This window comes from Scyliorhinus canicula, chromosome 27 (assembly GCF_902713615.1).
Source record: "Scyliorhinus canicula chromosome 27, sScyCan1.1, whole genome shotgun sequence".
NCBI lineage: Eukaryota > Metazoa > Chordata > Chondrichthyes > Carcharhiniformes > Scyliorhinidae > Scyliorhinus > Scyliorhinus canicula.
In genome coordinates, this window is record NC_052172.1 from 12,647,097 (window position 1) to 12,664,309 (window position 17,213).

Consider the following 17,213-nt stretch of genomic DNA (forward strand, 5'->3'; position numbering starts at 1 on the left):
GCCGTGATCAATTGCCCCTTACGGTGGGGTTGCAGGAATAGGGTGAGGGTTTGGGCCTGAGTAGGGTGCTCTTTTCAGAAGCTTGGTGCCGACCCAATGGGCCGAATGACCTCCTGTTGCCACTGTAGGGATTCCAATCTGCAGTTGGACATCCCTGTGCCTCGTCCAGTTGGCCCTTCCGCATGTCCGCTCCTTCGGCTATGCCAACGCTGCCCTGACTGGGGGTGTGGGGTGGGAGTGCTCAGTCAGCCATCCCGAGGGAGGATTGGTCCTCCTGTGCTGCTGTTGTTTTCTCTTCCTCCTCCGCCCTCTCTCTTTCCCCCCCCCCCTTGTTTGGATTCTCTCACGCTCCCTTCCTGCTTCCAGCTGTAGGGGCTGCATATGCCTACAAGGTGAGTCAGGAAGACCGCGCGGTCATCTGCTACTTCGGAGAAGGTGCTGCAAGCGAAGGGGACGCTCACGCTGGTTTCAACTTCTCAGCCACTCTGGAGTGTCCCATCATATTCTTCTGCAGGAACAATGGCTACGCAATTTCAACACCAACTCACGAGCAGTACAGAGGAGATGGCATCGGTATGTATAGAGAGCGCAGTAGAGAAGCAATGATATCAGCAAGTAGTCATAGAATCAAAGAATGATGCAGCACGCGACGGAGGCCATTCGGCCCAGCGTTGGCTCTCTGAAAGAGTGCTCCAATCACACAAGCCCCTTGCCCCACAGCCTGATTTATTTTTCACCTTTTCCGATGTTTATTGAATTCCCTTTTGCTATTGAATCTACCCTCGCTATCTTTCAGGCAAATGCCCAGGTCAGAACAACTTATCGTGTCAACAACATTCGGTTCCACCTGTTGCTCTGGTTCTTTGCCAATTGCCTTAAATCTTTGTCCTCTGGTTAATGAGTAGTTCTCTGCCTGAAGGCAGATGCCACCCACAGCACCAACAATCTCCCCACTGGCAGGGCAAGCAGGCAGGTCAGTTGGTGTGGGTGGGATACCTGCTTTACACCTCATTTATTGAAGTTAATGAAGAGTAATATTGAGTGGGGTGATAAAACGCGTTTCCCGCAAACACCCCACCCCCTCCTCAATGTGGCCCTTTCCTGGCAGGTGGGTAGGTTGAAATTGAGGCTGAACTATTGGATCCCTGAGAGATTTTCCACATTGTTTAACACCTCCTCTCTGTCCCAATAGCTGCCAGAGGCCCTGGTTATGGGATAATATCGATCAGAGTGGATGGGAATGATGTCTTTGCTGTTTACAACGCTACCAAAGAGGCACGACGCAGAGCTGTGGCAGAAAACCAGCCATTTCTCATCGAGGCTATGACCTATAGGTGAATATACAGGAGGCTAGTTTGAGTATGGTGCCTGTTAAATGCTGTCAACTTTATTCAACAGTTCCCACTGGTGAATTAATAGTCAATCCACCCTCGCCTCCAATTGACAGGCAATCACATTCCTGTTTTTACAACAGGATCACAGACAAAGGGTTGTTTGGTGTTCCTTATAGACCTGGTGTTGAAAAGGGTTCTGTCATTCTGTGTTCCAATTGATCTGAATTGATCCGTTCCATAAGATTTATTGGAATGAAATTCCCCTCGTATACCAAGCCTACTGTCTCCCCATTGCAGCATCCACTAGTTACTAGAATGGGGTAAAAGACCTGAGGGACGGAGAGAGGGGGCTGGTTTAGCTCAGTGGGCTAGACAGCTGGTTTGTGAAGCAGAACAAGGCCAGCAGCGCGAGTTCAATTCCCGTCCCAGTTTACCTGGAACAGGCGCCGGAATGTGGCGACTAGGGGCTTTTAACGGTAACTTCATACTTGTGACAATTAACGGTTATTATTTATTATTATTTTATGGGCGGGGCGGAGAGGGGCGAATGGCAGGAGCGGAGAGGGAGAAAATGCCAGCGACAGAGATGGGGCAAATGCCAGGGACGGAAGGAGGGGGCGAATGGCGGGGACAGAGAGAGGGGGCGAACCATGGGAGTACATAACCTTCTGACTGAGGCGAGAGGTTAGTGCAGTGAGACGAGGCTTTTCTCGTGAGGTGATTTTTCCAGGAAGCGACAGAGATCAGTCAATGGAAGAGGTAGAGTGAGTTCAGCCACAGCCAGTCTTTCACTGCAGCTTATCGCAAGTAGATGGAAAAAATATGACAGCAAATGTGTTGGTGGTTATTGCAAGGGGAAGGTGTTGCTGCTGTTGTACAGCGTCTGAGTAAGACTGCATCTGAGGTACAGGGCACCACTTACTGACTCCTTATGAAGGGATGTAATTGCATTCAAAGCAGTTCAGAGAAGATTCACTCGACTGATTCCTGGGATGAAGGGTTATTTTATGAGGAAAGGTTGAGCAGGTTGGGCCTATATATTGGCATTTAGAATAGGAGGTGTTCTTATTGAAACGTAAGAGTCTGAGGGGATCTGAACAGGGTGGATGATGGGATGTTTCCCCTTGTGGACAAAGGGACAGAGTTTAAAAATTAGGGGTCTCCCATTTAATGGTGGCACGGTAGCACAGTGGTTAGCACTGTGGCTTCACAGCACCAGGGATCTGGTTTCAATTCCCAGCTTGGGTCACTGTCTGCGCGGAGTCTGCACGCTCTCCCCGTGTCTGCGTGAGTTTCCTCCGGGTGCTCAGATTTCCTCCCACAAGTCTCGAAAGATGCGCTGTTAGGTGAATTGGATGTTCTGAATTCTCCCTCCGTGTACCCGAACAGGCGCCGGAGTGTGGCGACGAGGGGATTTTCACAGTAACTTCTTTGCAGTGTTAATGTAAGCCTACTTGTGAAACTAATAAAGATTATTCGAGTCAATAGAGGTTTACAGCATGAAAACAGGCCCTTCGGCCTAACCTGTCCATGCCGCCCAGTTTTAACCACTAAGCTAGTCCCAATTGCCTGCATTTGCCCATATCCCTCTATCCCCAGCTTTCCCATATCGCTGTCTAAATACTTTTTAAAAGACAAAATTGTACCCGCCTCTATTACTGCATCTGCCAGCTCATTCCAGACACTCATCACCCTCTGTGTGAAAAAATTGCCCCTCTGGACCCTTTTGTATCTCTCCCCTCTCACCTTAAACCTGTGCCCTCTAGTTTTAGACTTCCCTACCTTTGGGAAAAGATGTTGACTGTCGACCTTATCTGTGCCCCCTCATTACTTTATAGACCTCGAAAATGAAATGAAATGAAAATCGCTTACCGAAGCATGCCGAATTACTTCTTCACCACCCTGTCCACCTGTGACTCCACTTTCAAGGAGCTATGAACCTGTATTCCTAGATCTCTTTGTTCTATAACTCCCCCAACACACTACGATTAACTGCATAGGTCCTGTCCTGATTTGATCTACCAAAATGCATCACCTCACATTTATCTAAATTAAACTCCATCTGCCATTCATCGGCCCACTGGCCCAATTGATCAAGATCCTGTTTCAATCCTAGATAACCTACTTCACTGTCATCTGCAAACTTGCTAACCATGTCTCTTAAATTCTCATCCAAATCTTTGACATAAATAACAAATAACAGTGGACCCAGCACTGCTCCCTGGTGTACATCTTTGGTCACAGGCCTCCAGTTTAAAAAAACAGCCCCCGTAAAGCCAATGTATCCAATTGACTATCTCACCTTGGATCCCATACGATTTAGAACATAGAACAGTACAGCACAGAACAGGCCCTTCGGCCCTCGATGTTGTGCCGAGCAATGATCACCCTACTCAAGCCCACGTATCCACCCTATACCCGTAACCCAACAACTCCCCCCTTAACCTTACTATTAGGACACTACGGGCAATTTAGCATGGCCAATCCACCTAACCCGCACATCTTTGGACTGTGGGAGGAAACCGGAGCACCCGGAGGAAACCTTATGCAATGAGGTACCTTGTCAAAGGCCTTGCTAAAGTCCATGCAGACAATGTCGACTGCCTTCATCTAGCTTCTTGGTTACCCCTTCAAAAAAACTCAATTAAATTCATGAGACATGATTTCCCACTCACAAAGCCATGCTGACTGTCCCTAATCAGTCCTTGCCTCTCTAAATGCCTGTAGATCCTGTCTCTCAGTATATCTTCTAACAACTTACCCACCACAGACATTAGGCTCACCAGCCTGTAGTTCCCAGGCTTTTCCCTGCGGCTCTTCTTAAATGAAGGCCTAACATTTGCTACCCTCGAATCTTCAGACACCTCACCTGTGGCTGTCGACGATTCATATATTTCTGCCAGGGGATCCGCAATTTCATCCCTAGCCTCCCACATCATCCTGGAATACATTTCATCAGGTCCAAGGGATTTATCCATCTAAATTCGCTTTAAAACTTCCAGTACCTCCTTCTCTGTAATATTTGCAATCCTCAAGACATCACCATTTATTTCCCGAACATCCATGCCCCTCTCGACAGTAAATACCGATGAGAAATATTCATTTATAATCTCGCCTATCTCTTGTGGATCCACACATAGATGATCTTGTAGATCCTTAAGAGGCCCTACGGTCACCCTTTTACCCTTTGTGTATCTGTAAAAGCTCTTTGGATTCTCCTTTGCGTTATCTGCTGAAGCAATCTCGTGTCGCCTTTTTATCCTCCTGATTTCTCTCTTAACTCTACTCCGACAACCTCTATACACTTCAAGGGATCCACTTGATCCCAGCTACCTACGCATGTCATATGTCTCCTTCTTCTTTTTGACCAGGGACTTAATATTCTGAGTCATCCAGGTCATCCCGACTTCGACCAGCCTTGCCCTTCACTCTAAAAGGAATGTGCTTACCCTGAACCCTGGTTGACACACTTGTGATAGCCTCCCACTTACCAGCCGTCCCTTTGCTGCCAACAGACACCCCCAATCAACTTTTGAAAGTTTCTGCCTAATACCATCAAAATTGGCTGTGCCGCAATTTAGAATTTTAACTTTTGGGCCAGACCTATTATTCTCCATAGCTATCTTATGGTCACTGGTCTCAAAGTAATCCTTTATTAGCACTTCTTCACCTGTCCTTCCTTATTTCCCAAGTTTTGCCCTCCTCTCTAGTGAGCCATCCACATACTGAATGAGAAATTCCTCCTGAATACACTCAACAAATTGCTCTCCCTCCAAGCCCCTAATGCTGTGGCTGTCCCAGTCAATGTTGGGAAAGTTAAAATCTCCAACTATTCCCACCCTATTTTTCTTACAGCTATCTGTAATCTCCTTACGTATTTGCTCCTCAATTTCCCGTTGACTATTTGGAGGCCTGTAGTACAGTCCTATCAAAGTGATCTTTCCCGTCTTATTTTTCAGTTCTACTTATGTAGACTCAGTGGGCGAACCCTCCGATATATCCACTCTCAGTAATGCCGTGATATTCTCCCGAATCAAAAATGCAATTTCCCCTCCTCTCTTACCTCTTGTTCTATCTTTCCAATAGCATCAGTACCCTGGAACATAGAGCTGCCAGTCCTGCCCCTCCCTTAGCCATGTTTCAATAATAGCTATAATATCCCAGCCCCATGTACCCATCCATGCCCTGAGTTCATCTGCCTTGCCCATCTGGCCTCTTGCATTGAAAGAAATGCAGTTTAACGTAGACTTCCCTTGCTCTGCCCTGCTTTCTCAGACCATCTGTCCGGTCATATTTTGTACACTCTCCCTGTGTTTTATTTCCCTTAGCTTTACTGGACCCATTCACTGAGTTCTCCACAGTCTCTGTACCCTATGCTGTGGCCCTTTTTGACTTTGGATTCTCTGCCTTTCACTTTTCCCCTTGCTGCCTTTTTTTTCTGTCCCCACTTTCATTCCCTCTGACTTCCTGCATCAGTTCCCACCCCCCTGCCTCATTAGTTTAAACCCTCCCCACTAGTAAACACTCCCCCGAGGACATTAGTTCCAGTCCTGCCCATGTGCAGTCTGTCCGGTTTGTACTGGCCTCTCCTCCCACAGAACCGGTTCCAATGTCTCCGTTGAATCCCTCCCTCTTGCACCATCCCTCAAACCATGTATTCATCTTATCTATCTTAACATTCCTACTCTGACTAACACATGGCACTGGTAGCAATCTTGAGATTACTATATTTTGAGCTCCTACTTTTTAATTTAATTCCTAACTTCCTTAATTCAGATTGTATGACCTCATCACATTTTCTACCTATATCGTTGGTCCCTATATGCACCACGACAGTTGGCTGTTCACACTCCCCATTTAGCAGTTTCAAATTACTAGAGGTACACATCTCCAAAAATCTGTCCTGGTCCACCCACGTCGACACTACCACCAAGAAAGCACAACAGCACCTATACTTCCTCAGGCAACTAAGAAAATTCAGCATGTCCACATTAACTCTTTTTTAAAATAAATTTAGTGTACCCAATTAATTTTCTCCAATTAAGGGGCAATTTAGCGTGGCCAATCCACCTACCCTCCGCATCTTTGGGTTGTGGGGGCGAAACCCACGCAAACACAAGATGAATGTGCAAACTCCACATGGACAGTGACCCAGAGCTGGGATCGAACCTGGGACCTCGACGCCTTGAGGCTGCAGGGCTAACCCTCTGTGCCACCCTGCTACCCCCAGATTAACTCTTACAACTTTTACAGATGCACTATAGAAAGCATCCTATCTGTAGAAAGCCCTATTTGGGCAGCACGGTAGCACAGTGGTTAGCACAATTGCTTCACAGCTCCAGAGTCCCAGGTTCGATTCCCAGCTTGGGTCATTGTCTGTGCGGAGTCTGCATTTTCTCCCCGTATCTGCGTGGGTTTCCTCTGGGTGCTCAGGTTTCCTCCCACAGTCCAAAGATGTGCAGGTTAAGTGCATTGGCCATGATAAATTGCCCTTTAGTGTCCCAAATTGCCCTTAGTATTGGGTGGGATTACTGGGTTATGGGGATGGTGTGGGCTTGGGTAGGGTGCTCTTTCCAAGAGCCAGTGCAGACTCGATGGGCCGAATGGCCTCCTTCTGCACTGTAAATTCTGTGATTCTATCTGGCTGCATCACAGCCTGGTATGGCAACTGCTCGGCCCAAGACCGCAAGAAACTTCAGAGAGTTGTGAACACAGCCCAGTCCATCACACGAACCTGCCTCCCATCCATTGACTCCATCTACACCTCCCGCTGCCTGGGGAAAGTGGGCGTCATAATCAATGACCCTTCCCACCCGGCTTACTCACTCTTCTAACTTCTCCCCTTGGGCAGGAGATACAAAAGTCTGAGAACACGCACGAGCAGACTCAAAAATAGCTCCTTCCCCGCTGTTACCGGACTCCTAAACGACCCTTTTATGGACTGACCTCACTAACACTACACTCCTGTATGCTTTACCCGATGCTGGTGTTATCTAGTTACATTGTGTACCTTGTGTTGCCCTATTATGTATTCTCGTTTATTTCCCTTTTCTTTTCATGTACTTAATGATCTGTTGAGCTGCTCGCAGAAAAATACTTTTCGGTACACATGACAATAAACAAATCCAATCCCCTCCAGAATACCCTGCAGCCACTCTATTTTTAGGATGTTTTTTCTCTGAGAGCCATTGTGTGAAATTCTGTTCCCCGGGGAGATGTGGAGGCTGGGTCACTGAATATAAGATGGATTGGCCATGCTAAATTGTCCCTTAGTGTCCAAAATGTTAGGTGGGGTTAATGGGTATGGGGGGGGGGGGGGGGGCTTGTGGACCTAGAAAGGGTGCTCATTCCAAGGGTCGGTGCAGACTCAAAGGGCCGAATGGCCTCCTTCTGCACTGTAAGGATTCTATGATTCTCAAGGCTGAGTTAGACAGATTTTTGATCAAAAAATGTTATGGGGAGGGAGCCTCAGAAAGGTGGAGTTGAGGCTGTAGATCAAATATGATCGTATCATGTGCAGGGTAGGTGGATTGATGTGCAGGGTAGGTGGATGGACCACGCTAAATTGCCCCTTAATTGGAAAAAAATGAATTGGGTACTCTAAAATGTAACAAAAAAATTATCATATTGAATGTTGGAGTAGGGACTGAATGGCTGATCCGTCCCTCTCATTCTTTGTGTTCTCCTCCATCCCCTCCCCCTCCATGGCTTCCCCAATTGTGTATTCTCTTTCACTGCACAATAGGGGCTTGATTACAGCTTTGAGGAATCTGCATTGAAACTTATCTCGATAATGTGGGTGGCCCCTCTTGTTTTTCCAGTATCCCATGTTCCTCTGGAAAGGGCGTGACCATGTGCTGTATAATATGCTGCTCTGAACTTCACAATATTGGAAGGATATTATTCTTTTAGATTAGGACATGAGGGGGCAAGGAACAGAAGGATATTGTAGATGGGGTTTCATGCAGAAGGATGAGAGGATATCCGTGTGCAGTGGAAACCCTGAGATGGATCTGTTGGGCTGATGGGACTATTTCTGTTCTGAAAATACAATCAAATCACCGTCTTATACTGCGTGCATGGACCTGCACACTATAGTGATGTCTGCACACGTTCACCCTTTTTCTTGTTGAGCAAACACAAAACACTAGAAATACCAACCTGTCTGTCAACGTCTGTGCAGAAACCAGTTTCGTTATTTCTTTTTTTTAATAATATAAGTTTAGAGCACCCAATTCTTTTTTTCCCAATTAAGGGGCAATGTAGCATGGCCAATCCACCTAACCTGCACATCTTTTTTGGGGGTGAGGGGGGTAAAATCACCGCAGACATGGGGAGAATGTGCAAACTCCACACGGGCAGTGACCCAGGGCCGGGATCGAACCTGGGACCTCGGCGCCATGAGGCAGCAGTGCTAACCACTGCACCGTCCGTCAGTTTTGCCACTTCACACAACCCATCTTGCCATTAGTATGTTAAGAATGATCCCATTGCGCTACACCCATCTTTCAGGACAATTCTGATCGATGGAGCCATTGAGATTAGGGTCAGACAAAGTGTTCAAGCGCTGAGGACGAGGACAGTTAAACATTCTTAAAACTTATTTGTGTTTACTCCTGCAGCAGCGATCCGCTTAAACATAGTCGGAGTCATTGCCACACCAGGCTTATTAGTTCTGTTCTTGGCTAAAGAGCGGGTTGTAGTCGCTTTGAGCAAAGGCTGATGTAGATGGCTTAAGGAGGCTGCTAGGGGAGAAAGCTTTCACCGAGAGTTCAGTGTTTCACTTTCTTACAGCCAGTTGCCATACAGAAACTATTCTGAAAATGAAGGACCGTTCTCTATTCTGCCGTTTGTTATTTGAGTTTGCTCTGGGACTTTGTCGAATGGTAGAACAGGCACGAGAGGCTGTTCGGCCCTCTCCTATTTCTCACCTTTTTAGCAATTTGTATTCAGCCGTGTGTCTCACCAAGCATTTGTTCAATCTGCCATCATGGATACCGAAAAAGCTCAGCATGAAGGAGACACATGTTTAGCGCAGATCCAGAAGATGCTTTTGTTATGTCCCTAGGTTCCTCTGTTGCATACGTCAATGGCCACCTCCACCACACCGTCCCCTGCAGTCCCTCCCCACATCTCCACATCCCTACCAAAACGTCATGCACCCTCTATAAACTCCAGCGCGCAAAGCTCGGTTACCCACGCCCTGCCCAACACAAGTCCCACTTCTCCACCTTCCCTGTCTTCCCTGAATTACTGGCTAGGGATTTGCATATCAAATCCATTTCCTCAACTGTGAATCTCTAGGGATTGCCCCTTAATTGGAAAAAAACTATAATCGGCTGCTCTAAATTTATTTTTTAAAATTGGATCTCTCTGTGGCCTTACTCCAGACCACCCAGAAACACCTTTTAAACAGTCTAATTCAAATTCCATCTCTTTTAACACAGGAACTCCTCCTCCTCCTCATCTCTACCACTCTGACTCAGCATTTACCTCCCCAGACACACACTCAGCTCCAATTTTAAGTCGTTTTGCTTCGACGCAAGTCTGAAATAGGGTTGTGTGATCTGATTGGCACCATTTTGGCGCAGCCTTTGCTGCTCCCTAACCCTCCCTCTCATTGCCCGCCGCCCCCCCCCCCCCCCCCCCCCCCCCCCCCCCCCCCCCCCCCCCCCAGGTTCCGCGGCCTGTGTGCCACTCCCTGACCCACCCGCTGCCTCTTCCTACTTTTCCCCACTCATCTCCACAGCGGGGGAGAGAGAGAGAGAGAGAGAGAAGTGGGGGGCAGGAGGTTCAGCAAGAGGAAGGGTCAGCAGCAACTGAGAGAATCGGGAGAGGGCAGAGGGTCCAGCGAGCAGGAGAGGCAGTCAGCAGGGAGTAATGAATAAAGTTAGCCTACTTCTTTTAGGTTTTAAAAAGTATTTGAAAAGTTATTTCATTTCAGTAAGGTAGCATGAAAAGTATTTGAAAAGTTATTTCATGGGCAGCATGGTAGCATGGTGGTTAGCATAAATGCTTCACAGCTCCAGGGTCCCAGGTTCGATTCCCGGCTGGATCACTGTCTGTGCGGAGTCTGCACGTCCTCCCCATGTGTGCGTGGGTTTCCTCCGGGTGCTCCGGTTTCCTCCCACAGTCCAAAGATGTGCGGGTTAGGTGGATTGGCCATGCTAAATTGCCCGTGGTGTCCTAAAAAGTAAGGTTAAGGGGGGGTTGTTGGGTTACGGGTATAGGGTGGATACGTGGGTTTGAGTAGGGTGATCATGGCTCGGCACAACATCGAGGGCCGAAGGGCCTGTTCTGTGCTGTACTGTTCTGTTCTGTTATTTTTCCAACATCGGAATTTAGCAATCTAAAGTATTTTGCAGAACCCAAGTATAGCTTTTACATTGGTTTTAATGGGATTTACTTCAAGTAATTTCACTTCAAGTTGCATTTTCACGAACTCCAAACGACAACTATTAACTGAGGGCATACTGTACTACCTTGGAACCAATGTTTGTATTAAACACACAGAACGTCCTATTAAGTTTCCATGACTGTTTGTAAACCAGCTCACCTTAATCTCCTGCCCATATAGAACTGAGCCAACATCTGTGAACCTTGCTAACAAACACAAGCAGTTCCTTCATAGACTCGGGGTTATTGCAGAATAGAGGTTATCCTACTAAACTGATAATCCAGACATTTAAACTAATGATTTGAAGACACGAATCCTACCGGGGCAGCTGGGAGTTAAATAAATCCAGAATGAAAAGGTAGTTTCACGAATGGTGACCATATAATTAATAATCTTTATTGTCACAAGTAGGCGTACATTAACACTGCAATGAAGTTACTGTGAAAAGCCCCTACTCGCCACACTCCGGCGCCTGTTCGGGTACACAGAGGGAGAATTCAGAATGTCCAAATGACCGAACAGCACGTCTTTCGGGACTTGTGCGAGGGAACCGGAGCGCCCGGAGGAAACCCACGCAGACACGGGGAGAACGTGCAGACTCCGCACAGACAGTGACCCAAGCCAGGAATCGAACCTGGGATCCTGGCGCTGTGAAGCAACAGTGCTAACCACTGTGCTACCGTGCCATGGACTAGTTCACTTACTGTCCTTTAGGGAAGGAAATCTGTCACCCTCGCCTGGTCTGGTATGTGCCTCCAGACCCATACCGAATGACTGGGTATTAACTGCCGTCTATGGTCAATGGTCTATCAAGCCAATCAGTTGTATTCAAGAAAGCAGCTCAACACCACCTTCTCAGGGGACAAAGGGGGATAAATGCTGGGCTTGTCAGCCATGCCCACCTCCCTTGAATATACAAGCCTCCCAGCTGCTGAGAGCAATTGTGGCAACCCCGGCCTCCCCATATGAGACTTGCGAGCTCCAGATCTCCCTCATACCTGGCATCTCACTTCGCCCATTGACACATCAACCAAGGCTCCTCCCCCATGTTGTTTAAAGCCCATCACAGGCAATGTTTATCTCGTCTCACAAGCGGTCTGGGCGGTGAGTCAGCTTTTCCAGCCAGAAAGACTCTGGGGTCAGCTGCATTAACCCCATTCTGACATGCTCACCAGGCAGTATCATTCTTTTTGAACTATTTGCTGGCAACACAATCACTCGTAGCACACCCCATCTCTGACTGCTTCTTAAATGAGACATGTAATCCTTGCATCATACAAAGAGAGAGAGCACTTTGACCTCTGTTCTGGCTCCTTGGAAGACCTATACAATTAAACTCACTGCCCTGCTCTTGCCCCAGCCAATTTGTCTCTTATTTTCCTCTCCTTTCTCACCCCTTCCAACCTCCTACAGCGTTCTACCATAAATGCACTCCTCCAATTCTGGCCTCTTGTACACCCCTGATTTTAGTCGGTCACATGAAATGTGTAGGGGCTGGTTTAGCTCACAAGGCTAAATCGCTGGCTTATAAAGCAGACCAAGCAGGCCAGCAGCACGGTTCGATTCCCGTACCAGTCTCCCCGGACAGGCGCCGGAATGTGGCGACTAGGGGCTTTTCACAGTAACTTCATTGAAGCCTACTCGTGACAATAAGCGATTTTCATTTTTCATTTCATTTTTCAAATGTACTTCTGTAAATTGAAGTTTTTATACAGTATGCCTAATCCTTTTGTGAAAGTTAATCATGTTTGTTTTGTTCCAGTACCAGAACTGCAATAACATATGGGTAAAATTAGAGCCAGAGATGTGAGAGAATCATAGAATTTACAATGCAGAAGAAGGCCATTCAGCCCATCGAGTCTGCACCGGCCCTTGGAAAGAGCACCCTACCCAAGCCCACACCTCCACCCTATCCCAGTAACCCCAGCTATCATTTTTTTTCTGGACACTTAAGGGGAATTTAGCGTGGCCAATCCACCTAACCCGCACATCTTTGGACTGTGGGAGGAAACCGGAGCACCCGGAGGAAACCCACGCACACACGGGGAGGACGTGCAGACACCGCACAGACAGTGACCCAAGCCGGGTATCGAACCTGGGACCCTGGAGCTGTGAAGCCACAGTGCTGACTACTGTGCTGCCGTGAGAGACGCGTTACTTCAGTTGAGCGGTCGTTGGCTTCTCTGTCTCTGCTCTGATCTCGGACTGCAAGTTCGAGGAACCAGGCTGCAAAGTCAGGAACCTGAGCAGTGCACATCATGCAGAAGCTGGCTAAAACCACCACTTGCAACTTGAAGAGATAGGTGAACCAACCACAGTCTACTTATGGTTCGTTTCACAGGAACCCGATTTCTGAGAAGGCACATTGCCTGTGCTTGAGCAGGATAAAGATTTAAAAAATTTAGAGTACCCAATTCCTTTTTTTCCAATTAAGGGGCAGTTTGGCGTGGTCAATCCACCTACCCTGTACATCTTTTTGGGTTGTGGAAGTGAGACCCACCCAGACACTGGGAGAAAGTGCAAACTCCACAGCAACAGAGATCCAGGGCCGGGTTCGATCCCGGGCCCTCGACGCCGTGAGAAGCAGTGCTAACCACTGTGCCATCTCTTTGAGCAGAAAAAAGATGCTACATCATTATTATGGACATACGAATTAGGAGTAGGCCACTCGGCCCTTCGAGCCTGCTCTCCCATTCAGTAAGATCGTGGCTGATCTGTAACCTCAACCCCATATTCCTGCCCAATCCTGATAACCTTTCACTTCCTTGTTAATCATAGAATCCCCACAGTGTAGAAGGCCATTCGGTCCATCGCGTCTGCGTCGGCCCTTGCTCCGATAGAGCACCTTACCTAGGCCCAATCCCCGTAACCGCACCTAACCTTTTGGGCAGTATTATCATGGCCAATCCACCTACCCTGCATATCTTTGGACTGTGGGAAGCACCCGGAGGGAACCCACGCAGACACGGGGAGAAAGTGCAAACTCCACACAGACACCCAAGTCGAATTGAACCCGGGTCTCTGCCACTGTGAGGCAGCAGCACTAACCACCCTGTCACCCTTCCAAGAATATCAAGAATATATCTAGCTGGGACTTTAAAATATTCAGACTCTGCTTCCACTGCCTTTTGAGGAAGAGAGTTTCAGAGCCTCATGACCCTCCGAGAGAAAACATCTCTCCTCATCCCTGTTTTAATGAGCGACCCCTTATTTTTAAACAGTGACCCGGATCCTAGATTCTCCGGCAAGAGGAACACCCTCCATCCTGTCACCCTCAGGATCTTAAAGGTTTTGATCAACACGCCTCTTACTTTTCTAAACTCCAGTGGATACACACCTATCCTCTCCAAACTTTCTTAATTAGGCAACTTGCCTATTAGTCTAGTAAACCCTCTCGGCACTGCTTCCAACGCAATTATGTCTTTCCTTAAATAAGGAGACCAATACCATACACAATACTCCAGATGTGGTGCCATTAGTGCCCTGTACAACCTATGCATAACCTCCCTACTTTTGTAATCAATTCTCCTCACAGTAAATGATAACATTCTATTAGCATTCCAAATTATTTGTACCTGTATTCTATTGTCACTGTCACCACCCTTAGCGCAAACCAAACAGATGTCCAGCCTCGCTTAGTCTCCATTGCCCGTCTCCAGGTTGGGTCTGAGCTAGTTGGCAAAGCTTGCTCATACCAGGTAACCAGAAGGCTGATGTCAGAATTTGTGCGTTGAGGAAAATAAGCACCCCCCTAAAAAAAAACCCTGCTGACATTTCCTTGTGAAGGCTTTGGAGGGCACGCAACAGCAAAGAGCGGTCCTAGGGATTGAAGAGACAGGGAATGACTGGAGAAGCTGGACCCTGGAGCAAACGAGAGGTGTTTAAATCCTGAACACTTCACATAGAGTAAATACAGTTTCCCGTGACTGGAGGGTCAAAGATGAGGAGAAACGGATTTAAAACAATTGGCAAATGAGCCTGAGGCAACTTGAAGAAGGACATGTTAAATACCAGTGAGTTAGTGTTTGGAATACGCTGCCTCGTCTTTCAAAAGGAAATTGAATAAATACTTGAAAGAGAACTGCAAGGATACAAGTGAAGAATCGTGGAGTGGGACAAATTGGATAGCTCTTAGAAAGTACTGGTGGTGTAGGGAGGTGGTAGGTTGCAAGGATGAATGTGTTGGCTGACTGAAGGAAGGCAAATTACTGTGGCTGACTAATTGCTGGAGCAGGATCATGTGTTTAAACCTCCAGAAATACGTTTACTCCTAGCTGGCAATGCTGCCTCTTGCATCATAACCCTCCGTGATATTTGCTCTCCTCCAATTCAAGATTTTTAACTGTCCCACCATTGGTGGCCATGTCTGCATCCACCTGAGCCCTAATTTCTGGAAACCCCTCCCTAAAACAGGTTGCCTTTTAGTCACCTCCTATGGCTCGGGGTCAGTTTATGGGATGTAATTAGTTGTTCTGTTTGATAGACTGAATTGAAAGGTCTCAATCTCATGGCCTGGATTAGCCTGATCATTGAGGGGAGCCAGTCCGTAGACTAACACAATGTTGTGTATTTGTTTGTTAACCAAACCCACACGGTATTAACTGGCTGATGGGATCAGCTGTCTGGTTTACTTTCTGGAAGGCGAGTTGTTGATTTGATCGCACCAGTTTTTCTTGGGCCCGGAGAGGTTAAATTTGACCCCATCCAATTTGCAGTAATTTACCGCGCTGTCACTCGAGCCAAGATGTTCACGGTGTGATATTGCTGAGTCTCAATGTCCTCTTTGTCTTTGTTGAATAAGTAGTTTGATCTACTCATCAAATATTCATTGAATACCATTCCCCAGGCTAGCCCCCTGTCCCCGTTTAGAAATGTCTCAGAGCATGCAATGTTAATAATGCAACACGTTGAACAGTCAAACAGAAATAATCACCCAGCAACCTGCCCCACATTGCAACAAAGCACCGTAACCAGTCTGGGATGCAGCATTTAAACAATAGACTTTGGATGAGGTCTCCCGGCTGTTCACACCGGCAGTTCCCCAACTACGTACCTCCGCCTCGGGTTTCCCGGCTTTCTGAGGTGGGTTCATTGGGAAATCTAATTGACTGTGGCGGCACCAGAATATCCTGCCGCTGGCCAGCAGCGTGCCACCTCCGCCACCGTGAAACACACCGCCAGGACGCCAGAACGTCTTGCCATTTGTATATGTCAGAAGAAGCCAATTTGCTTGCGGACGCGAAGCTGTGCTTGCACACATAGAGTAAAGAAACATGGCTGGATCTGTTTCACAGATGCTTCCTGACCATTTCAAAGCTAGATACCCTCTGTCAACAGGAAATCAACAGGAAGAACCCTTACTGCACCCAGATCCCTCTGAGTCACTGTGTTTTGCAGTTCTCCATTTAAATATCTATCATTTCACACCAAGCGTCAGCAGATTGCCACCTCTTTCACTTGCAGGGGCAATAACTGAGTCCAGTTGTTGCGATTCAACAGCTGGGATCAGCTCACAACAACAGCATGGCTCAGGTGGTAACACCTTTGCATCTGAGGCTGGGGTTCTCACCGTGTCATGGTGGTTAGCACTGCTGCCTCACAGTGCTAGGGACATTCTTCCCGTGTCTGCGTGGGTTTCTCTGGGGGCTCAGGTTTCCTCCCACAGTCCAAAGATGTGCAGGTTAGGTGGATTGGCCATGTTAAATTATCCCACGGTGGAGTTACAAGGATAGGGTCGGGTGCTCTTTCAGAGGGTCGGTGCAGACTTAATGGGCTGGATGGCCTTCTTCTGCACTGCAGGGCTTGTATTGTATGTATGAGTTCAAGCCCCATCCTATGTATACAATCCAGGATAACACTCCAGTACAGTGCTAAGGGAGTTCTGCATTATCCAAGGTCTTTGATTGAGGTACGAAATGAAGACGCAATCTGCCTGTTCAGGTGTTATAAATTAAGCAAGCGTGAGTACTCCTAGTGCCTTGGCCAATATTTCTTACTCAACATAACCATTAGATAACTGCAAATTCAGTTCACTGCTGTGAACTTCCTGTGTAGTAGCTGTGTCCCTACTTCATAGGAAGTTGCAACATGATAAAAACGTTGGGCGAGATCACCGGCTGTTCAATAATAATTATAATTAAATAAGTAGCAAATACAAAGTTAACTATTATCTAATTACTAACCCCTTTAACTCACCCCACCCTCGATGCGCACACAAGACACAAATGGTTGTGAAAAAAAAGAATAATACGAAAGGTAAAAGTATAGAAGTTTCTTTCAGATGGACAGCTTCCAGTTTGATTTTTTAGTCTAGGTCTTCAGTTAGGTGTTCTTGCTTTCAGTCTGTAATGGTTTTCACTGTGAATTCATCAAGATCTCAAGATATCGCTGCAGATTCAGAAATGGGAAGCAGGAAACCTTTTTTAGGAGATAGAGCAACTCACAGGTTTTTCTCTCGGGCCACCTATGTTCTCTGAAAACTC

General features: G+C 47.2%; 1 protein-coding gene across 1 annotated transcript in view; it reads left to right on the forward strand.

Moving 5' to 3' along the window:
• Positions 1-17,213, forward strand: part of bckdha (branched chain keto acid dehydrogenase E1 subunit alpha) — a 64,631-nt gene that overhangs the window by 35,189 nt on the left and 12,229 nt on the right. The window contains exons 6-7 of the mRNA XM_038786220.1: positions 367-573; positions 1,193-1,334. Of these exons, the coding sequence (XP_038642148.1) occupies positions 367-573; positions 1,193-1,334 (349 nt within the window). The remainder of the gene's footprint in view (positions 1-366; positions 574-1,192; positions 1,335-17,213) is intronic.